The sequence below is a fragment of the Fundulus heteroclitus genome, chromosome 22, assembly GCF_011125445.2.
Source record: "Fundulus heteroclitus isolate FHET01 chromosome 22, MU-UCD_Fhet_4.1, whole genome shotgun sequence".
Taxonomy (NCBI): domain Eukaryota; kingdom Metazoa; phylum Chordata; class Actinopteri; order Cyprinodontiformes; family Fundulidae; genus Fundulus; species Fundulus heteroclitus.
Genome location: NC_046382.1, coordinates 13,901,281 through 13,925,614, shown reverse-complemented (window position 1 = coordinate 13,925,614; position 24,334 = coordinate 13,901,281). Strand labels below are relative to the sequence as shown.

The 24,334-nt window shown below is 43.8% G+C and overlaps 2 protein-coding genes across 2 annotated transcripts in view; one reads left to right on the top strand and one right to left on the bottom strand.

The window, feature by feature from the left end:
- Window positions 1–15,545, bottom strand: part of ptk7a (protein tyrosine kinase 7a) — a 38,515-nt gene extending 22,970 nt beyond the window's left edge. Inside the window, exon 1 of the mRNA XM_036126607.1 lies at window positions 15,245–15,545. Coding sequence (XP_035982500.1) covers window positions 15,245–15,365 — 121 coding nt within the window. The 5' untranslated portion in view covers window positions 15,366–15,545. The remainder of the gene's footprint in view (window positions 1–15,244) is intronic.
- Window positions 15,546–18,660: 3,115 nt separating this feature from the next.
- ptk7b (protein tyrosine kinase 7b) overlaps window positions 18,661–24,334 on the top strand; it is a 112,560-nt gene continuing 106,886 nt past the window's right edge. Inside the window, exon 1 of the mRNA XM_036125889.1 lies at window positions 18,661–19,275. Within this exon, the coding sequence (XP_035981782.1) occupies window positions 19,155–19,275 (121 nt within the window). The 5' untranslated portion in view covers window positions 18,661–19,154. The remainder of the gene's footprint in view (window positions 19,276–24,334) is intronic.

The window sequence follows — 24,334 nt, the reverse complement described above, 5'->3', positions numbered from 1 at the left end:
ACAAGCCACCGAGAAAAGGCGCGCAGACAGCGGCTGCATCCTGAGCGAGCATTGGCTGCTTCATCCGGTGCGTAGAAGACTGGAGGACAGAAGGAATGACCACCGGGAAATGTCTCCACACAGGAAGATGAGCTGTCCCATCGTCTGACGACAGACGTGAAAGTGAGTTTGGGTGGAAGGAGGAGGAAGAGTTTGGCTCTCATATCTGAAGAAGACTGCCAAGTTTACTCTCTGTTCAAACAGTGATGGCAACCTGACCTATATTCCCGACTAACGTGCACAAACCCCGAACAGCACGAACATCATCGCATAAACAAAGCACAAAACCGCAGCAGCCGTCCCGGACCTCCTCCTCAACTACTAGAAGCCGCTCAGTCACAGAAAGTCACCGAATAGCTAAATTAGGTCCCGCTCTTTCTTTTTACTGAGCCCTCTGAGAGATGAAGGGAAGAAAATGTCTGGGTCTGCAGTGAGTGGCGCTTTGGGGAGATAAGCAGCGGTATCTGAACTCCCCTTCAAAGACGGACCGGTTGAAAGGGAGAGTTTCAGATAAAGAGGACAAACAAAACGCTGATAGCGGGCAAAAGCAGGATGGGGAGGTTCCTGGATGAAACGTGCCACACAGCGGCTGCGCCGTCTACCACTTAGACCTAGACAACTTTGTCATTTTGTTTGCACAGAGTGCATACGGAACGAAATGTTGTTGCATACAGCTTGCAAATTGCAGTAAAAATTAAATTACAGTATAAGGTGCAGCAGTGATTTAAAAGTAAACAATTTAAATGTAGACAATGCAGGAGAAGTCACAGTGTACAGGTGAGTATTTTAAAAAAAAACATTTGTATGTGCAGAATTGATTGTGCAAAGGGCATTTGTGCAAGAATGCATCTAAAAACTATGAGTCTGGCAGCATTTCACTGCAAAAACGGAACTAAAATTAAGTAAAAGTTTCTAAAAATTAGTGTATCTGTCCTTGATTTGAGCAGGTAGATAAGATGATCTTCCAATGGAAAAAGATTTTTGCATTTAAAATAGGATCAACTCATCTCCGTTGTCTTATTTCAAGTGCAGGATGTCTAATTATCTTATTTTAGGGGTTAAAATACTCATTCCATTGGCAGATAATGTCATTTATCTGCTCAAATCAAGGACAAAAACCCAAATTTTAAGAACATTTTACTTATTTTAAGGTCTGTTTTTGCAGTGTTGTAATGCTAGATGGAGATGCAATGATGCAAAATGTGCAAATATGCGAATGTTGTGCAGAGTTATAGTTCAGCAGCAGTTCAACTGTCTGATGGCAGCAGGGAAAAAGCTTTTGCAGAACCTGGTGGACCTGCAGCGGATGCAGCAGAAACTCTACCAACGGGTGGAGATGCTGATTTCTCATAATGCAAGAACAAATCCATCAAAAGTTTCAGCTCTAAACACTTAAAAGACAAGTGCCAATAATCAGGTTTTTAAAAAACAAAACTGTTTATTCAATTATTTTTTTTAACATACGTGGAGTTTTGTTCCAACACCCTTTTGTTTCACAAACTCAGACAGACAAAGTTGGTCTGTGGCTCTGACAAAATTCATTGTGCCACTTGTAAAGAGAAAGCTGTTTATGCACAGAAGTGAGACACAACCCTCAGATTTTGACCAGAGTTTGCGGGAAGACATCGGATGAGACGGGAACCGGAGTTAAGGACGGAGACGGGAATATCTGCTCCCCGGCTCGCTGCACTGTCGAACCCCATTAGGCCCGGTGAGACTGCCGGGCTGTCAGGCTGAAGATACGTTCAAGTCGCCCTGACAGCCAGAACTGATCATAATGAGCTCATCAGCAACCCACGTCTCTTCTCTCTCTCTCTCTGTCAGCTGTCAGAGATTATGCAGAGATTGCGGAGGTGAATCTTGCTGCGCCGGCAATCGGGACAGAGGAGAAAGCAAGCATGCAACAACAATAAAAAATCTCCGTCTACATAAATCAAACCAGTTGGCTATAAAAAAAAAAAGGTATTCAAAGTGCCGTTTACACATGCGAGATGAAAGAAAAAAGGAAACTTCTTCCTTTTTGTTCAGGCAAGCAGCATAAAGGGAGATTATCAGTGGATAAGATAAGATAAGATAGTCTTTATTGATCTCACAATGGAGAAATTCACTCGTCACATCGGCTCATACAAGAAGGTGCATTCAGTTATATACAGTGAATCTTCATATATACAATGGATCAGAAAGAATACCAAAAAATACAAAAAAAAAAAGAAATAGGAATGGGCATATGATGTCTTATTTACATTCATAGTGGTCTATATATATATATATATATATATATATATATATATATATATATATATATATATATATATATATATATATATAAATAAATATATATAAATATATATAAATATATATATATATATATATATATATATATATATATATATACATATGTACATATATCTATACGCCTACATACATACGTACCTACGCGTATATATGTGCATATACATTGTATACATTTGTACATACATTGTATACATTTGTACATACAAATGTATACAATGTATGTACAAATGGAAATCCTGTCATCAGGATTGTGAGTTTCCAGCAGCCCATCACGCGCTGCATTGTTATCTGGAACTCTCCCTAAATATGCCTCTGTCTGGTGACGATGAGCAGCGGTGACACACGAGGCTCAGCCCTGCCGCAGGTCAAGGGGGGGGGGGGGGGGGGGGGGGGACCTTTATGCTGCTTGTTCAGGCAAGCAGCATAAAGGGAGATTATCAGTGGATAAGATAAGATAAGATAGTCTTTATTGATCTCACAATGGAGAAATTCACTCGTCACATCGGCTCATACAAGAAGGTGCATTCAGTTATATACAGTGAATCTTCATATATACAATGGATCAGAAAGAATACCAAAAAATACAAAAAAAAAAAGAAATAGGAATGGGCATATGATGTCTTATTTACATTCATAGTGGTCTATATATATATATATATATATATATATATATATATATATATATATATATATATGTATAAATAAATAAATATATATAAATATATATAAATATATATATATATATATATATATATATATATATATATATATGTACATATATCTATACGCCTACATACATACGTACCTACGCGTATATATGTGCATATACATTGTATACATTTGTACATACATTGTATACATTTGTACATACAAATGTATACAATGTATGTACAAATGGAAATCCTGTCATCAGGATTGTGAGTTTCCAGCAGCCCATCACGCGCTGCATTGTTATCTGGAACTCTCCCTAAAAATGCCTCTGTCTGGTGACGATGAGCAGCGGTGACACACGAGGCCCAGCCCTGCCGCAGGTCAAGGGGGGGGGGGGGGGGGGGGGCCCGTTGGTGCACAGACACAAACAGCAACACCCACCAACACTCGGCTCCAGGAACACCCACGGTGTGAGCTCAAATAACCCCGACCGTGTGGTTTAGGAGCTCCTCTGCAAGCCGTGTCAACACGGGACAGCTGCTATAAAAACGTTTTAAGGTGACGGCCCGGCAGAACCAGGAGCCTCAGCGTCGCTGAAAGCGAGAGGCGCCGGCGATGCGTGAGACAGTGATTGGTGGCGTTCCACCCGGCTGTTATTTTTACCTTGATGCCTCAGTGATAAATATTCCAAGATCTCACACAAAAACGTTAAAAACAACAACAAAAAAAGTCGATTCGGCGACAAGTTTCATCTCCCTCTGGCCTGCCACAGTTAATGGAGACATGACAACTGCTCCATTTTTATAACCCACTTCTCAGACAAAGCGTGGATAACTATAACCCAGTTAAAGATGAGAGCTGGAACACGTCAGGCAGCATCAAACATTACAACTTCAGCTCTATGATACCAATCAGCTCAACTTTAAAGGAATAGGGTGGGTGGGGGGAAAACCCCAAAAAACAAAGGCTTGGAGCAATTAAAGATCCTTCAATCAGATCTATGATAGAAACTCTGTGTTCGTTAAGATCTACGAGAACGTGCTTGACTTGGAAGGCAAACAGCTTTCCTAGCTTGGCTCTTGTCAATCAGGAGGTCAAACAAGGGCCAACGCAAGAAGCGACATGAAAAACAGTCATTCATTTTTTAAATAAACAGGATGGGTAGAGAGCAAGCAGAGAGAAAAAAAATGAAGATGCTGTCTGAAAGCAGAGCTTCCAGCTGCTGCAGTTTTCTGACACCGAAAGGCTGGGGGAAAAAATGGGATCATCTAAAAATTGGAAAGGAGTTAAATACTAAAACAACATTTAACAATTTTCTCAAATGGGATCTAGAGCTGTTTTTATTAGTCTAATAGCTTTCAGCTCCACAGCCTACATTCGCTCGGCCCTCCACACCCAGAGAGAAGCCAGAGCCTTTCCGGTTTGCACAACACCTCCACATTTCCCTGGGTCGTCTCTTCTCAGATATCCTTACATGTTTACTACGGGATTTTAGGTCCTGAGAAGGAAGATGTTTTTCATCATTATCACGTTAAAAAAAAAAAAAGAGCCCAAATCTGCCTGGTTTTCACGCCGACATCACGCATCCTCTACTGCACTTGACGGTGGCAATGAGAAGAGCTGCACAATCCAAGGCAACGTCACTATATGCAAAGAACGTTCTCGACGGCATTAAAATTTACCTCATTATTGTACCGTGCATTTTTTTTAAATGGTATATAACCTGTAATGTATTTGGTGACATTTGTTTTTCATGCAGCAGAAGAAGATGTGTAGGGTAAAGAGATAAAGTCATTAAAAACTATTTTCTTCACTGCAAAAACAACAGATGTCAATCAAAGGCAACTTTTTTTAATAAAACCTTGTTGTTCCCAGCAGCAGGATAGAGTATGGGGTCTATTTTTGTGGTGAAACACTTTTGATTACAGATACTAATCATCAGTTTTTCTCATATCCTGCAGCCCTAGTCTAAGGTGCTTCTCCAAATAATGCTCTGATTTATGACAGATTTAAACTTAAATGTTAGATCTCACCTGACCAAAGCACGCGACTCCCAGTAAAGTCCCAGAAGAGCTGAACAAACGTCACAAGTTTACGTTTGTGTTGGTAGGAGAGAAAAGCCTTTTTATTGCCATGCCTCCCTGACAGCCAGCTTGCAAACAGACCCGTGTGTGATGATTGTTGTGGAGACTTAACATCTTTATCAGGGTTGCCAATCACTATCAAAAAGGTCCTGCAACTTTATTGCAATACTCCTATTTTTTGTAGTCCTAAAAAAATAACTAATATTGTAACAAACATGAAAAAACTGTCACCATTAAAACAAGGGAAACACGTTGAATTTGCTTCATTTTCAGTCAACCAGTTATTTAAAGCTTAATGCTTTTGAAGGGTTAGAGCCAGAAGAAGTAGTACGCGCTATCTGGGTCATTTACTGTCAACCTGACTGTAAAGAAATAACAGTTTTAGAAACAGTGTGCTCTTGTTTAGTTTTCAGAGAAACTGTGAGAACTGCCAAGCATGCTTTTATCGCGTGTGTGAAAGGAAGTTAATAAATGTTAATAAACAACTATGACAGACGATGAGGTAGAGGCCGCTGATCACATGGAAATGATAAACCCAAGAGACAAACGCTAACTTTACCACAGTTTGTGGAAAACGCATTTTCAACAACATGAAAATGCATTGAAACACTTCAACAGCAACCGAATTCACATCTAAAATAAAATAAAAACACTTTAATCAAATATGAGCAAACAGCAAGCATATGGTCTTACACTGGATTATGACTATTTTCCCCTCAACATTTATGGGAACTGTCCCACCAGAGTTCACAGTCACAACAAACCCAAAATAGAAATGAACCCTCTGTGCTCTCACCGGTGATTAATGCAGGGTTTTGCTAAAGTATTCACACCAACAATTTCTCTGGGAGATTATGAGACAGGTCAACATAAACTAAAATGCACGAGTCATAAGAAAAGAAGAAAGACCCAACGCCACGGAGGAAGCAACCGGGGATATTTTCCATCCAAGAATCCTAATTTCAGCCTTAAATAATTAGGTCTCCTCTTATCTGGCTTATTTAGCTGCTAATTTAGATGTTTTTCTTTTTCTTTTTCTGTGAACACATCCAACTGTGATCACAGGAGGTCAGACCCCACCGCATGACCCAAACAACAACCAGATTAACATCACAGGATCGAGCTGGCAAAGACCAAGAGGACACGGAGCTACACGTGCGTTTCTTTAAGGGCGTAATGACGTTAGTTACCGTGTTGAGCACCATTTCTCAGCTCCTCTGCAGACTGAAGACTTGTGCAACATGAGAATAATAAGAATCCAATGATCTTTTACATACTAATGAGTCACAGTTTCTTGAAAGTTTTATGCAAGTCTATTCACGAACAAACTGACAACAACAAAAAAAAAGGCCTCTGATGTTTAATAATTCACCAGCTGCCTCAAACCTGTGGTTCTCCTCCTTTATGACCGCGTAATGCCCATTAGTCTCCGTATATGTAGAAACCTGACCACGTCTTTAAGGTAGGATTGTTAAAGGTTGACAGACCTCAGTTTCTTTATTGACCCTATAAACCTCCCTTACTCCTCACAACCCAACGGTCCCCAGACCGCCGATTTAACCACACTGCCACCTGAAATTGGAGCCACCCTCGGGGTATTGTTCAAAACTCAGGTTAACGACTTTCAAGGACCGTCTCAACGACACGACACTTCTATAAAAATACATTAAATACCACATCAAAGCTATTTTAGAGACAACTGGCCCAGTGGCAGCAGAAACGTTGAGGAACTCAAGTACGTTTGTGACCGTAAGGAGTGACGCGTCATTTCAAAAGGTTCTGTTAGCATTTTAAGGGAGGAATAATTTTTGCCTTGGTTTAAAAGCTAACAGGACAAAAGAAAATCCAACCAGTGCAAACATTGTGTTCCACTATCCTGTTGGACAAATGTGAAAGCTGTCCTGGGTAAAGAAGAGGAAAACAGTGAGACCTGTCCCTGAAGACTTAAAGGGGGAAAACCTGTCCTGGATGATGGGTGAAGGAAACGTAGGGAAACATGACCCGGACTATTGCTGGGTATCGATTCAGAATTTCAAGAATCAATTCGGATTCTCAAGATGTAGAATCGATTCAATCTCAGATTGGATTGCCGGTATTAAAACATTTTTTTTAGCTGCCAACTGAATTTCATGACTGTGTAGTTATGCAACACATTGATACCAGTGTCATACTGACGTTCAACAGCAAATTAATCAAGTAATGATAGTTAATTGCGGCTGTAAGGACCAAACCCTCTTCCTGAACGTTGACACATTTGTTTCCACAAACATGCTGTGGGGCAGAAAAACCCAAACAGATCCTGGGTAGAAAACACCGATCTCTACAGCTGTTATTTCTATTAAATTCAAAAAGACTTTATTAAGCTATAAGGGACACTAAATTTGGACACTAACCTGGTGCATTATTAAAAACATAGCATTAAAAATTCACCTCCCGGACTGAAGAGTGATGTACTTGCCCCTGACCACTAGGTGGAGCTTGGCATTTATTTGTTTTTTGTCCTGCTACGGTCTCAGAGCAGAGGAAGAACTAACTGACTAACACGGTTGTTAAGCTAAAGTCGGCTCTCGGCGTGCTTTACTGATAAAAACACAATATTACAGCTCACACATACTCTGAGCCTTGCGGACTCTCCGTCATAGTCGAACGTACCTGTTTACATTTCTTGTGACAAATTCCTACAACTCCCACACCTTTTCCCAGTGGGACGAAGCAGGAGAAACGTTTTGATTAGCTTAGCTAGCTGAGCATGTAGAGCCGTTTCTTTTCCAGCAGGCTCCCACCGCACAGAGAGGGACTGTGATGGTGCGCGTCCTGGAGACCGCCTGCTTGGAGCAGCTCAGTGTCACATATGAAACACTTGGATGTGAAGACTTCTTGCCTCCGAGCAGTTTATAGTGTGACGCCGCGTACGCAGTCGTAAAAAATTTGCTATGCGCATACCTGTCAGTGCGGAGTCTGCGCACATGTCCGCCGCAAGTAATGCCAGCTCACACATTTAAGTTCAGTGGAATTTTTTTTAATCAATCTTTGGTTATTTGAATCGATCTTAAGGCATTAATGAGAATCGATTCATAACTGGAAAAACTTTTTTTTTTTTTTAAACACACCCCTATCCCAGATAACGGCCAAAGGAAGAGGAAACTTTTCCGGGAGGACGGATGAAGATGACCCCCGCTCTGGGTTAATAGGAAGCATGTCCTGGACTTTTGGACTGAATGGCGTTATTAGGACACAGAGCTGTGGCTAAAATTTTACAGAATAACAAACAAACAAGTAGGTCTGGGGTCTAGGTCGGTACAAATAAACATTTCTGGGTTAAAGGTCTGAGCCAGACTGAGATTTACTTTTCTTCATTCAAATAAAGTTCAACTGCACACTCACCACGACATTTTCAAACCAAGAGGGCAGTAGATTTTTTTTTTTGTGAGAGATTTAAAGGTTCCTGAAGGAGTCCAACAGAACTTGGGGGTTTGGACCAGGTGCCTGGCTTTCATAAGCACTGCAGACTGTGTGGAAGCTCCGGCGTTTAGACGCTTTGGGGGATCGCTCATGTTTAATGCCTTTTGAACCGCAGAAACTCAAAAGAGTTACAGCGCCACAAAACAACAAGATCAAACAAAGGAAGGAGGGAAAGAAGGAAAAGCTGCAGGACATCCAGCACTTTATTGTTCCAGATGAGAAATATTTGGACGTGCGTCTACGAACAGCAGTGCTTCTTTAATTCATGACTAGCCCCAGTCTGCCGAAGAATTCGTGCTTTTCTCTAAGTGTGGCTGACGTAAAGATAACTGCGGCTTTCATCAGATACGACTTTCTCACCTAAACTCTTTAGAGCTGGAGTTAATTATACCACAGCAGTTTAAGTGGAAAGGTGACAGACTGTCAATAACACCACGGATTACTTTTGGCTCTCCTTGTATTTAAAAACGTAAAAAATGCTCCGAGGGGTAAGTCACTTAAGACTGTTGGTTTGAACATGACATTTTTCTGACAGCCGACCGCAGAATTTCACAATTATCTCACTACAGGGAGCGAGGTGCCGTTTCAGAGACACAGGGTAGTTTCTTCTCTCCCCCCCCCCCCCCCGGTTTCAAAGCGTCCGTGTAAACGTTCAAAAGCGCGGGAGGGCGGCGGTTCAACTCGGGGGGGCTCATGTGTCACCTGACCTCATTTCAAGACGGGCCTGGGAGGTTGCAAGGGGAAAGGTGTAGCTTTCACTGTAACCTTTTCTTTGTTTCCTGCAAGATGACAGGACACAATGGCAGAGAAAGAGTAGTGCCTGGAAACCATCCCCAGAGAGATGAAAGAGTACCAGTGAAGTCATGGCGCAAAAACGCATCAGGCCAGAAAAGCAGAGCTCCATCTCTGAATAAGACGCCCAAATGGTACAGCTCACAAAGACGAGGCTTTGAGGCTTTGACATGTTGGTGTGATGCAAACTGGAGGATGTGTCAGTAGCCATACAGCATCCATAATCTTACACCTTTAAAGAGGTCAAGTTATTTATATAATACAACAATGGCTTTGGTTTTTCAGCAGAAAATGCAGCATAATCTATAGAAAATATAAGCGTGGGCAATGTGACGATATTAAATCATAAAGGATCTGAATGAGAAGGCGTTTACAGGGACAGCTTATTTGGATGTTATCAATAAAAAGTTTAGATGGTGATAGTATACATGCTCAGAGTGCTGCGTTCAGTTCCAATTAAAAGGAAACATATCATGCAAAATTCACTTTTTAGCCCTTAAATCCTTTTTGATGTCTAATTAGAATCTCTAGGAATACAGAAAACTTGTATGTAGTCTGTCCAGGAGCTGTGTAGATACCTTTATATTCTGTTTGTCATATTTTTCAAGCTATTCATTTCTTTTTTTCGTTACTTTTTTTAAGCAATTACGACACAGTATTAGTTGCGGTATTAAGTCACGGACTTCCAGCTTAACAGTTTTACGAATCCGCCAAGTTTATTTCTCGTGGGAAATTTTGGAGCCCAAGCTGAAGGATGCCGAATGTACAAGTGAATGTCAAAATGCTCGGTTGTTCCCCCGGCATACTACAAAGATGGCCGAACGGGGTGGGTTGTAATGCTCTGCGACCTGGAGGAGGCGGGGCGGCCGGTGAAATGCCTCCTTTAAATTTAAAGAGACAGCACCGAAACGAGTTGCTATCAGGCGCACCTTAGAACGTCAGGGGTGAAAAGGGAGAAAACGGGGGTAAATTTACAAGCATTTCATACCATAGCATTTCAGTTCCACTTTATATAAACCACTTTTCACCAATTTAATGTGAAAAGGAAGGATGGAAAAGCATGATATGTCCCCTTTAATGGAAAGTGGGGCAGAAAAAGATCTAAAAAGGGTCAAGTCCATTCAAAGGTTTGGGAGGGATTCATAAAACCTCCCCACAGGTACAGCTAGAGCCACAAACATCTTTCTTATGCTAGCAAGAAGCAAAGTCAGCAGCGTCTTACCTGGACTAAAGAGAAAAGTTACTGGACTGTTGCTCAAAAGGTCCAAAGAACTAATATTGCATCATATTTCAGTTTAGAGCACTTCATGCTTCCCTCTGCTGACAAGCTTCATGGGAAATCTGGCAATTTTTCAAAATAAGACTCAGATGAATAAATATTCAGGTTATCTGTTCTTTCTGTGAAGCCTGGTGCTAAATGATCTGGAGTTGGGGACCTCTGCTGTACAGTCCATAGGTAACTTTTAAGTCAGCTAACTTTACAGCTTTAAAAAACTTTTTTGTTGTAATATTGAAATTGAATTGAATTTGAAATTCCTGAAATAACATATTCTGACGGTGTTCTAATTTACCGAGATGCACATGTACATCAATGTGTAAGAGGTGGACTGAAACCTTCTGATTCCTGCAATGTGGAAAACGTGGACTGTGACCAATGAAATATGCTATAAAATGTTAAATATAAAATCCTGGTTAGTCTGTGGAGGTGGCCTGACAAATCTGGGGCTCCACGCGGCTTTTGAATCTGGTAAACAACCGTAGAGGAATCCAAAGACGCGAGGCAGCTTTTGAATCCGGGCTTCAAGGCCAAACAAACAGATGTGGACTGTAGCGGACTGAAATACAACCAGCAACAACAGGAAACAGCTCTGCGCAGATTTGCTTCATGCACGTTTTCATTCACTCCTTTCTGTTCCACGTGAAGCTTTACATTTTTATCCCACGGTGAAGCATGATGATAAAAAAAAAAAGAGGACTGAGCTGCTATAAATGAAGCAGAGCAACACCAGCAGGCTTTCTGCAGACTCCCATCAATAATCAGGCACACATTTGTGAAAGCCACATGCGGACCATAAACCAACACATGCCTTAGAGACGCCCTTTGTTCAAGCATGAGTCTGTGTTAAAATATCCTTTAAATAAAAAAAAAAAAAAAAAAAAAAAGGAGTCCAGCCACAGTGAAAGAGCCCGGTGTTCAGCAGTGTGGGGTCTGCACCTCAGGAAGTCAACAAGCAAACAGCTGCTGGCCTTCCCCTGCCACGGCTGTTGTTCAGGCCTGCAGGGAGTCCGCAGCCTTCACCCTCCTCACAACGCCGCCACAAACACAACCCACACCCCCCCCCCGGCCGGCCCGGGGCACGCAGACGAAAGACGGGGACCACGGCCCTCCGTCTGGGTCCTAACCTGGACGAGGACACAAAAGAGACGGTGGTCCTGGAGGGGATGCTTTGAGATCCTCATCCGCTGCGCGTTGCTGCAGGCGGAAACGGTGGCAACGAAACACAGATTTCCTCCGGCGTGCGGCACGCGGGGGCGAGCTGAGGGACCATTGTCGATTGTCAGACACAACACATTTCTGTCCGTCGTCACCTCGCCAGATAAGGACAGGAAACACAAGGTCGTGTCAGCTGGCTGCACCTGCACAGAACCGGCCATTGTGAAGGCCGGCATTACGTCTGTCCTCTGTGGGCATTTAAACACCAATTTATTGGGGGGGGGGTATGCACAATGTTGACTGAGGCTGATAGCGACTGAAGGATACAAGGGTGGTAGGTAGGACACAAGTCTGAAAAACAAATATTTTTCCAAACTTATCCAGACGTGGAAGACACTGAAAAGAGTCGTAACTCCAACAGGAACTAAATCGAATCTTTCAGATCCTGGAATGAGAACGTCTGGGAATCATGTCCAGACTTTGGGAAACGATACGACCGGCACTCCTCCAGACTTCCTACAGCTACGCAGCGCCCGCTGAACACGTCACACATCAGAAATCTTACCAATAATTCATTAAAACATCCACTTTAGACGACGCGCCGTCTCCTTCAGCGTATAAAGTTCACATCACCTTCACCTCACGGCCTGACGGAGGAGATGAATTCATCTGCACACCTTCTAATCCTCTTAACCAGTCCTAATGTGAGCGTTCAGGAAATGAAGGCTGAGCGAGCAGCCAAACGGCCTGCAGGCATTTCATGAGAGAGTAAATATTTAAAAAAGAGAAGAAGAAAGCTGTAGCAGGTGTAAATGCCAACAAAACGCTCTGAAAAGAAGCATCGGTTGACATCTGCTCCAGCAGAGCAGGAGCTGCTTTTTATTAAACCGCCGGTCGATTCTGCAGATCAGGAGGCCGCCTGCCTGACGCACTCATCCTGTAAGCTCACAGGATGAGCAGCATCCAGGCTTTGACTGAGCAGCCGACTCAATAATTATCTAATAAAGACCACAGTGTCGTGGAGAAAACGCTGCAGACGGGGGGGCAAGGTGAACGCGGTGCATCCGCCACAACGTTCTGAGCTGGTTTGTGTTTGGATGGAGATGCAGACGCACGTCTCTGCTAACATCACTGCGGCTACAAATAGAAGCCAACGGAGGCCGGACCGTTGCACCTATAGGACTTTTCCCTTTTTTCTTTTTTAAAGGTATACTATGCAACCGGGGTTGATTTTCCAGCGAGGCTCCCCCCAGAGGGCGAAAGTAAAAGTGCACTGTCGTAAAGATGCTCAGCTGTTCTGGTTTCTCCGTCAAGCCAGGCGCGGTTGTTTTGAGCTTAGCAGACAGGCGAACGCAACGAAAAGTGGAAAAAACGGCAGAACAAACAATGACTAACACAGTGAAAGTATGAACATCAAGCTTCCCGCAGCGCTATCTTGGCGAACTCACGCTGCCGCCTCACCAACATTCAAAAAAAAAATATATATAATAATAATAATAATAAAAACTCTTGCAGGGCAAAAACACATGGAGTTTTCGCCGTAAAGCAAGACCGACTCTCGCGGTCTTGCACGAGACTTCTGAGCCTGTGTGTGCGGGCCGAGGGCTCCTGCGATTGCAAGTACGGTATTTCCCCTACAGACCACCAGGGCGGCCGAGAAAACCTTTGTTCAACCTGAAATGACTTATTTAATCATCCAAGACGGTATGGAACACATTAATTAACTGAAAAATGTTGCATAGTATGCCTTTAAATAAATAAATAAAAAAAAGGGCTGTGCAAATATTTGACCAAAACCATGGAGGAGCAAAAACACTCGTCTGATCTCTGCAGACAGAGAGCGCCCTTTCAAAGCGGGAAGCCGTCGCGACAAGAACCCTGGAGAGGTTCTGTTCGGGACGTTTTTAAGGAAAACAAACCGGCGGCGGCCGCTGGTGCCGACACACAGAGGGACGCATTCATCCCTTAAAATAAAAAAAAAATTTAAAAAAAGGAGAGAAGTAGACGCGCTCCGCCTCAAAGTGGTTTATTATTGGGTTAATGAGCTCCATCCCCGGCAGGAGAACGGCATTCCTTGGACAGACGCGGACGTTTCCCACCGCTTCCCCCTCTCCCTCCACTCCGCCAGGCTGGAATAACGAAGGAAGGAGCTGCACCGTGTTTCACCCCCCCCTCTTTCTTCTTCTTCTTCTGCTGCCAGCTCTTCTGTCTGACCTGAACAATCGGGAAGCGGAGCGAGGCTTTTCCCTCCACCTGAGGATTCCCGCCGCACGATCATTGCCCTGAAAATACATTTTAGTGCATTTCCACCGACACAAAAACAGCGATTACTGTGAGGTGGAAGGTGGAGAAAAACAAAACAGAACTAAAAAAAAAGTTTAATTCTGATACGTATAAATAAAATCCCGTGCAGCCAACCAGCACCACATAGGCACGGATTGGAAAAAAAAAACGAGAGCAAGACGGAGCGGTAACCACAGAGGCAGCCAAGAGGCTCAGGCAGCTCGGGAGGAGCTGCATTGATCCGCGCCTCAGGTGGGAGGAAAAACCTGCTGACAGAACAGCCATCAGTGGTCCACTGTACAAATATGGCGGCGGCTGAAGACCGTGAACCATGAAGCCCTCCCCCCCCCCCCCCCCCCCCCACCCGCAGTCAAACACGGTGGTGCCGGCATCATGCTGTGGGTCGTCTTCCTGGGCGGCTAAATCCAAACATACAACCACTACTTCAGATCAGCGGCTCACAGACGTTTCGACACGTCTTTTATTATTTTTTTACCCCCTTCTTCTTCTTTGAGGGAAAAACAAAAAAAAAAAAAAAAAAAACTTTACTTCCTGGACCATGGGGGAACAGCAGGAGGAGGACAGTCCTGCACGTACAGCCGCTTCAAACATGATTTACAGGATTTGGAAAACAGACATCTTCACATCCAAAACGAAATGAGGTTCAGCCGATTTGCAAAGAATTGACATCAAAAGAAAACAAAAATATAAAAAATAATGCTTTTGGCGTCTGGGTGCACCCTAGTTTCCATTTAATTAATGTATTATACCTGGTTAAATATAACAACATGTTTAATGAAAGAGACCCAAATCCATCCATCCACTATAACCACTTCTCCGTGCAGCACGCATTATATATATATATATATATATATATATATATATATATATATATATATATATATATATATATATATATATATATATATATCTTTGAATGCATGAAGCTAGAAGAGAAATAACCTCCAGCAGATCTGCAGTGAAATGAGAATCTACCCAACAACCCCTCAGAACAGGATGAACAAAGTTTTTTTTTTTTGTATTTTTTTTTTTTTTGGTCCATCACACAATAATAAATAAAATGTGGGAGTTTGGGGTGTTTAGACTCTGCAGGACATTTTATCTGCAGCTCTGATGCATTCACAGTCCCCCCATTATGCAGGAAGACTCAGTTATTTCTGATGAAGGGGCGCTCGGTACCGACCTTGGAAGCAGAGGAGTCCCGCGCCGTAGAGCACTTCCAGCGGGGTCGTTCCTCTCCGGGTTACCCTGGAGTTTATCCCGCGGTCCCTCCGCCGGGTTTTATCCCATGCGGGTGCCTCCATGCCCCCCTGGTGGTTCCCGGTTCAGTTCTTGGGAGGAAAAGCTGAGGCGCACAGAAAATGAGTCGAGAGGCAGCGTCAAAGTGCGCGTAGACTCGCCGTGTGCGCACAGGTAGCCCTGCGCCGCGTATCCTGGGAGATCCCAACTCTGCTCCCTCCCACTCCGCATCCTCTGAGTGGAGTGTTTTTTTTCCCTTTCTCTCCACACTATAGACTTAATATAAGAGTAGACCCCGTATTGACTGCGGCGCAGGAATTACGGCCGCCATGTTGGGGCGGTCGACCTGCTACCCTAACCTGCTGATTCAAGATGAACACACTAATGATACCTCAGCACTGTGCGGCGTATTTTTGTTTAAATCGACGGACTATTGACGTCAGGGCTCGAGGGATTACTTTTCACAAGTAAGATTAAAAGATATTGTTTATATTAGAATGTGATTTTTCTAATATTAGATAAAGAGATACAGGTCTACATGTTCAAGTTTTTGTGACTTAGTCTCTCCAAAATGGCATCTAGTCCGTGGGGGCATCAGACCTATAGACATTGGTGAATATATATATATATATATATATATATATATATATATATATATATATATATATATATATATATATATATATTCTTCGCTAATGTCTAACAAAGCTCTGATGCCTTCACAGAGCAGCTGCAATACATATCTATCTATCTATCTAGATAGATAGATAGATAGATAGATAGATTTTTAGCTATGGCCTGGCTCTTGGACAATAACAAATCAAAGGGAAGCCCCGCATGGGATTACCAAAAATGGGATTTATTTAACAAAAATCAGAACTGGTTGGAGAGGAGAGGGAAAGAGAGAGAAAGAATGAGCTGAGCTCCTCCGAGCTGGGGTTGATCATCTGGGGCTTGCGCTGTCAGGTGAGGAAGTGTGTGTTTTGCAGCATACATACATTCTGTCAGAATATTCAATTACTTTTAACCACACTAAGAACATTTAAATGCACTGAACAATTTGTTATAATAGCTATAGCTTTAAAGTTTTTAGGAAAAAAAACTATGTGAAAATTAGTTCAATAATCAGCGAGTATAGTTGACTAAAATTGATTCTGCACCTGGTTAACACATTACACTGAGCGGAGTTGTCAACCGCCCCAAGATGGCGCCCCTAAATCTCGTCAGCGCCTATAGGCGAGAGCGGTCGATGCGGGGTCTACTCTTTATATATGTCTATGGATTCGCGCATCAAGCTTGCGGAAATGTACATGTATGTGCAGAACTTCAAAATAAAACGTCCTCTTTTTTTTACACCAACGTTTTATTTGTAACTTTATGCAAATAATGCGGTGAACCACAGAAGGCTCTGCGATCATTGCTTTAAATGAAAGTGTCTAAAAAAGTTCAAATAAACGTATTTTACGAATAAAATCTCACAAAACTACAAATGTGTAATTAGCAAAGTCAGGAGCAAGGACATAAATACCTACAAGATATTAGAAAACAAAACCCTACAAAACATATTTATTGGTAAAATTATACAGACACAAGCAGAAAAAAACCCCACAAGTACAAGTATTATGGGTTTAACAATGCTAATCATTGAAGGTTTTATGTGGAACACGTGCGGCCAAAACAAGTTAGCGTCCAAAAAGTAGACATGGCTGTCCACCTCAACCAGGGGTCTCCAAAGTGCAGCACGAGGGTCAAATGGCTGATGCAGACGGTTTTTGTTTTGTTTTTTACATTACATTTCCATTGTGAAATTTATGGAGCATTCTTATTGCTGGTAATGGACTAAAACCATTTTCTAGACCAGCAAGGCAGAAATAAATCTGGCCCAAAAGTTTGGAAACTTTACACCTTTCTTTAATTGAGGCGAATCCCTTGGATGCGTCATCAGACTTCACAAAAAGAATTCACAATAAAATTATGTTACACTTTTTGATTTGAAATAAAGATAGATTATGGCCCACGTGTGCTTTCAAGTTTCAGATTTTGTCCAGCGGTGCAAAACGTTTGAAACTGTCAGGATGGGAGAGCATCAATCAGAGGAGCTGGAGGAGCTGCAGGTTTCCATTGCTCAGGTAAACCTGGCCTTTATGGAAAAGAGAACGGCCATGGTTGAAAGTAAGCTGTAAGTCCTCCTATCTGTTTGCATCACTCCATGTAGGGGAGACAGAAAACACAGAGAAGAAAGACGCTCTGGTCAAAGTAGACTAAATCTGAGCGTTCTCTACATTTAAAAAACGCTGTGTGTGGTGAAAACCAATTGCTTCACATGAGCTAAAATGCACCCTCACTGCACTAAAACATGGTAGTGGCAGCATCATGCTGTGGTAATGTTTTGTTGTTCAATAAGAAAGCCTGTCAGAGGCTGCAAAGGACTTGAGACTGGGGTGGAGGTTCACCTTCTAGCATGATGGTGACCCTAAACACGCAGCCCGGGCCACTATGGGATGGTTCAGGGTTCACCAGCTTTTGCAATTGAAAGAGATAGTTTAGTAAGTACAGTTTAATACATTAATTCGCTCTCAGTAAATTTTTTCTATGCTGCTGGTCAATTGAAGAGATTATCTAGAGCCGGAAAATCTACATAACCATTAAAAAAATAATAAAAATCAGTTTATAAAAGTATCTCAGAACAAACCCCATTTCTTTTCTCTTTTAAGGTATATATATATATATATATTTTAAGGTTTATATATATATATATATATATATATATATATATATATATATATATATATATATATATAAACTAAGAAAGGTAATGAAAAGGTTCCCTTCATGTGAAAAACAACAAATAACTACACAAAACCTTTGTTCTGCTTGTTTTATTCTCTTGTATGAATTACTTGCCATTATTGCATAAAAGAATAGACTTATATACACATATATACACATATATACACAGATATCTATCTATATATAGATATCTGTATATATATATATATATATATATATATATATATATATGTGTGTGTGTGTGTGTGTGTGTTTTAAAGTTATTTTTACTTGTTTTGGGCAAATTGTTTTGGGCAAATTAAAAGATCCATTGAAAGGCATCAAAAGAGCAACTTGCAGGTTGCAGTCCCCGGGTTTGAATGAAATAATATTAATTTATCAGAATGGCCTAGTCAAAGTCCGGACTAAACTGTAAATAGTCTAAATATCAATCCGTGGAAGCTGAAAGCTTGAGCTGGAGGATCTGATAGTTTTCCGCTTGGCGACTCTTATTGTGAAAGGTATCAACAGGAACCGGTTCACGTTATTTCCGCCCACTTCCCTGCATGTGTGGAGAGAAAGGAAAAAAAAAAACACTCCACTCAGAGGCTGCTGAGTGGGAGGAAGCAGAGTTGGGATCTCGGCGGTGTGAAAGTCGCTCCGGCAGCGGTGCTGAACGAGGTCCGGCGGTTCTGAGGCGGGTCTGAGGCGGTTCGGAACCGCGCAGCGGGCTGGAATGAGCCACAGCAGCGGGCAGCGCCAGCAGCGTCCCCTCCCCGAGCCGCCTGGAAGTTTACAGTCGGGTTCAAACTTTCGGCCGGGCTGCTCGCTCTGAGCTCCGCGGTTCGGTGCAGCTGGCCTGGTTGGTTCCGCTCAGGTTCCTGCCTCGTTCCGGAGGAACCAGGTGACCCGCCGCAGGGGGCGTCCGGGATTTCTCCCCGGGGAGCGGCGCAGGGAACGCGGCGCAGGGCTACCTGTGCGCACACGGCGACTCTACGCGCACTTTGGCGCTGCCTCTCCGACTCTTTTTCTGCGCGCCTCGGCTTTTCCTCCCAAGAACTGAACCGGGAACCACCAGGAGGGCCATGGAGGCACCGGCAGGGGATAAAACCCGGCGGAGGGACCGCGGGATAAACTCCAGGGTAACCCGGAGAGGAACGACCCCGCTGGAAGTGCTCTACGGCGCGGGACTCCTCTGCCTCCAAGGTCGGTACCGAGCGCCCCTTCATCCTCCTAACGACCAGCTAAGCTCTTCTGAGCATGCTCAGCTAGTTAAAACCTACTAACCAGCAACTAACCACAACCATAACCAGCTAACTAGGACTTCTGGATCGGGGGACCAGAAGTTCCCCCCCCCCCGTCCCCCCATTGGCCCCCAGTAATGGGGAGAAATAACTGAGTCTTCCTGCATAATGGGGGGACTGTGAATGCATCAGAGCTGCAGATAAAATGTCCTGCAGAGTCTAAACACCCCAGACTCCCACATTTTATTTATTATTGTGTGATGGACCAAAAAAAACAAAAAAAACAAACTTTGTTCATCCTGTTCTGAAGGGTTGCTGGGTAGATTCTCATTTCACTGCAGATCTGCTGGAGGTTATTTCGCTTCTAGCTTCATGCATTCAAAGATCGATGCGTTACATTTATTATATATATATATATATATATATATATATATATATATTCAGTGCTGCACAGAGAAGTGGTTATAGTGGATGGATTTGGGTCTCTTTCATTAAACATGTTTATTATATTTGATCTTTTATATTTTTATATATATTTTTGGTGTCAATTCTTTGCAAATTGGCTGAAGCTCGTTTCGTTTTGGATGTGAAGATGTCTGTTTTCCAAATCCTGTAAATCATGTTTGAAGCGGCTGTATGTGCAGGACTGTCCTCCTCCTGCTCCCCCACAATCCAGGAAGGAACGTTTTCTTTCCCAAAGAAGAAGAAGGGGGTTCAAAAATAAAAAAAAGACGTGGCGAAACGTCTGTGAGCCGCTGATCTGAAGTAGTGGTTGTATATTTGGATTCAGCCCCCCAGGAAGACGACCCACAGTATGATGCCGGCACCACCGTGTTTGACTGCGGGGGGGAGGGGCGGGTTCATGGTTCACGGTCTTCAGCCGCCGCCATATTTGTACAGTGGGCCACTGATGGCTGTTCTGTCAGCAGGTTTTTCCTCCCACCTGAGGCGCGGATCAATGCAGCTCCTCCCGAGCTGCCTGAGCCTCTTGGCTGCCTCTGTGGTTACCGCTCCGTCTTGCTCTCGTTTTTTTTTTTCTCCAATCCACCGCCTATGTGGTGCTGGTTGGCTGGCAGGGATTTTATTTATACGTATCAGAATGAAACTTTTTTTAGTTCTGTTTCGTTTTTCTCCACCTTCCACCTCACAGTAATCGCTGTTTTTGTGTCGGTGGAAATGCACTAAAAATGTATTTTCAGGGCAATGATCGTGCGACGGGAATCCTCAGGTGGAGGGAAAAGCCTCGCTCCGCTTCCCGATTGTTCAGCTCAGAGCTGGCAGTAGAAGAAGAAGAAGAAAGGGGGGGGGGGGGCACGCTGCTGCAGCTCCTTACTTCGTTATTCCAGCCTGGCGGAGTGGAGGGAGAGGGGGGAAGCGGGGGGAAACGTCCGCGTCTGTCCAAGGAATGCCGTTCTCCTGCCGGGGATGGAGCTCATTAACCCAATAATAAACCACTTTGAGGCGGAGCGCGTCTACTTCTCTCCTTTTTATTATTTTTTTTATTTTAAGGGATGAATGCGTCCCTCTGTGTGTCGGCACCAGCGGCCGCCGGCGGTTTGTTTTCCCTAAAAACGTCCAGAACAGAACCTCTCCAGGGTTCTTGTCGGGACGGGTCCCCGCTTTGAAAGGGCGCTCTCTGTCTGCAGAGATCAGACGAGTGTTTTTGCTCCTCCATGGTTTTGGTCAAATATTTGCACAGCACTTTTTTTTTATTATTTTATTTATTTAAAAAAGAAAAAAGGGAAAAGTCCTATAGGTGCAACGGTCCGGCCTCCGTTGGTTTCTATTCGTAGCCGCAGTGATGTTAGCAGAAAGGAGCCGCCATCTCCATCCAAACACAAACCAGCTCAGAACGTTTTGACCGCTCGGCCTGTGGCGGATGCACCGCGTTCACCTTGCCCCCACCCCCCGCAGCGTTTTCTCCACGACGCCGTGATCTTTATTAGATAATTATTGAGTCGGCTGCTCAGTCAAAGCCTGGATGTTGCTCATCCTGTGAGCTTACAGGATGTGTGCGTCAGGCAGCCGGCCTCCTGATCTGCAGAATCGACCGGCGGTTTAATAAAAAGCAGCTCCTGCTCTGCTGGAGCAGATGTCAGCCGATGTTTCTTTTCAGGGCGTTTTGTTGGTATTTACACCTGCTACAGCTTTCTTCTTCTTCTCTTTTTTAAATATTTACTCTCATGAAATGCCTGCAGGCCGTTTGGCTGCTCGCTCAGCCTTCATTTCCTGAACGCTCACATTAGGACTGGTTAAGAGGATTAGAAGGTGTGCAGATGAATTCAGCTCCTCCGTCAGGCCGTGAGGTGAAGGTGATGAGAACTTTATACGCTGAAGGAGACGGCGCGTCGTCTAAAGTGGATGTTTTGATGAATTATTGGTAAGATTTCTGATGTGTGACGTGTTCAGCGGGCGCTACGTAGCCGTAGAAAGTCTGGAGGAGTGCCGGTTGGATTGTTTCTAAAGTCTGGACATGATTCCCAGACGTTCTCATTCCAGGATCTGAAAGATTCGATTTAGTTCCTGTTGGAGTTACGACTCTTTTCAGTGTCTTCCACGTCTGGATACGTTTGGAAAAATACTTGTTTTTCAGACTTTATTTCATATCTTACTGTCTAAATGTGCCTCCTTCCTGCCTACTTCCCTCCGTACCTTCCTACCTCTGTAACTTCCTTGTGTCCTTACTTCCTACCTACCTACCACCCTTGTGTCCTTCCTTCCTACCTACCAACCACCCTTGTGTCCTTCCTACCTACCTACCTACCTACCACCCTTGTGTCCTTCCTACCTACCTACCTACCTACCTACCTACCACCCTTGTGTCCTTCCTACCTACCTACCTACCTACCTACCTACCTACCACCCTTGTGTCCTTCCTACCTACCTACCTACCACCCTTGTGTCCTTCCTTCCTACCTACCAACCACCCTTGTGTCCTTCCTACCTACCTACCTACCTACCTTCCTACCTACCACCCTTGTGTCCTACCTACCTACCTACCACCCTTGTGTCCTTCCTACCTACCTACCACCCTCGTGTCCTTCCTACCTACCTACCACCCTCGTGTCCTTCCTACCTACCTACCACCCTTGTGTCCTTCCTTCCTACCTACCTACCACCCTCGTGTCCTTCCTACCTACCAACCACCCTTGTGTCCTTCCTTCCTACCTACCTACCACCCTTGTGTCCTTCCTACCTACCTACCTACCTACCTACCTACCTACCTACCTACCTACCTACCACCCTCGTGTCCTTCCTACCTACCTACCACCCTCGTGTCCTTCCTACCTACCAACCACCCTTGTGTCCTTCCTTCCTACCTACCTACCACCCTTGTGTCCTTCCTACCTACCTACCTACCTACCTACCTACCTACCTACCTACCACCCTTGTGTCCTTCCTACCTACCTACCTACCACCCTTGTGTCCTTCCTACCTACCTACCTACCACCCTTGTGTCCTTCCTTCCTACCTACCAACCACCCTTGTGTCCTTCCTACCTACCTACCTACCTACCTTCCTACCTACCACCCTTGTGTCCTACCTACCTACCTACCACCCTTGTGTCCTTCCTACCTACCTACCACCCTCGTGTCCTTCCTACCTACCTACCACCCTTGTGGCCTACCTTCCTACCTACCACCCTTGTGTCTTTTCTTCCTACCTCCATAAATTCCTTGTGTCCTTCCTTCCTCCTTCCCTTGTCTTCTACCCTCTTGTCTTCCTTTTCTTCCTTGTGCCCTCATTTCTATCCCTCTTTGTGTCTTTCCTTCCTTCCTTGTGTCCTAGCTCGGTTCCTTTTATTTTGCAGGTGTTATATCTGAAGCCGGCCTGCTGTAAAAGTTTTTTTTTTTTACGTGTAAATCGTGTAGGAACCCTGATTAATGTGTTGTTCCTTGGTTAGATTATGCTGTGTGACGATTTAAAAGCTTCCAGAAGAAAAAAGAAAAACAACTGAGGTTAAAATGCTGATAAAGTGGTGGATAAACGCTGGGAGGCGTTTCCATGCATCCTGGTGGACATTAGACACTTTCACTGGTAGCTGTGGGACCGTGGGAGGATTTCTCAAGGTCCTCCGAGGCTCTGCTTTCTGCTCATTTATCATCTAATGTTTATTCAGCTTTAGGTAAAGCTTTTGAACTTTTTTTTTTAACCCCACTCCGTGTGTGCAGTTTACTCTCCGTCCTTCATGCAGGGTTTGGGTCTCCGGGGAGGATCCTCTTACGGCGGCTCATGGCTCTGAGATCTCTCATTACCGAGTCACCGGCAAATCGATGCGCCTTCGTCAACGACGCTCGTCTGTTAAGTCGCCGTCTCAACATTTTCTCCGTGTCTGTAACAGCAGTTTGAAAGAAACTATTTACGGATTAGACGGCTCTCTTGTCTCCCGAGCTTTTCTCCCATCTCACTGAAGCCGTGTTTTTTTTTGAGTCGTGGCTCGGCGGTTGCCAAAACCAACTGATTCTCCAGCCTGGGGGAGAGATTAAGAAGAAAAATGGATATGATGGCTTATAAGCTGTCGCGTCAGCTAATATTTTCCTTGCTCTTACAGTAAACCCTTGGTATGAGTGTGTGGGAGAGTCGTACCTGGATAACAAATCCTTCCTCCCTTTTTTTTTTATTTTATTTATTGTTTCGCATGGGCCTGAGACTTTATAAACTCCAGTGAAACAAAGTGAAGAACAGCAAAAAGTAACAGCGTCAGGAGATGATTACACATAATCAGCCTTGTACCTAAACCACCGCATGTGTTTAATAAAGAGCCTGCATGCTGGCGCATGTGTTGGCCATTTGGCTGGCTCTGTGGTTTTTTGTCGTAGATCTTTTTCCGCTCGGTCTGTTGCTCGTCCTGTCATGAAGGATCTCTGTTGTTTATGGACTTTGTTCCTCGGCAGCTCTCTGCGTCCTGTCTGAACTGGAAGACTGGTTTGGATGTGTCAAGCATAGCAGCATTTTTTTACCTCCTTCTTCTTCTTTCTGCAGCGTTTCTGATGATTTGCTGCAGTGGGAATAGAGGACGT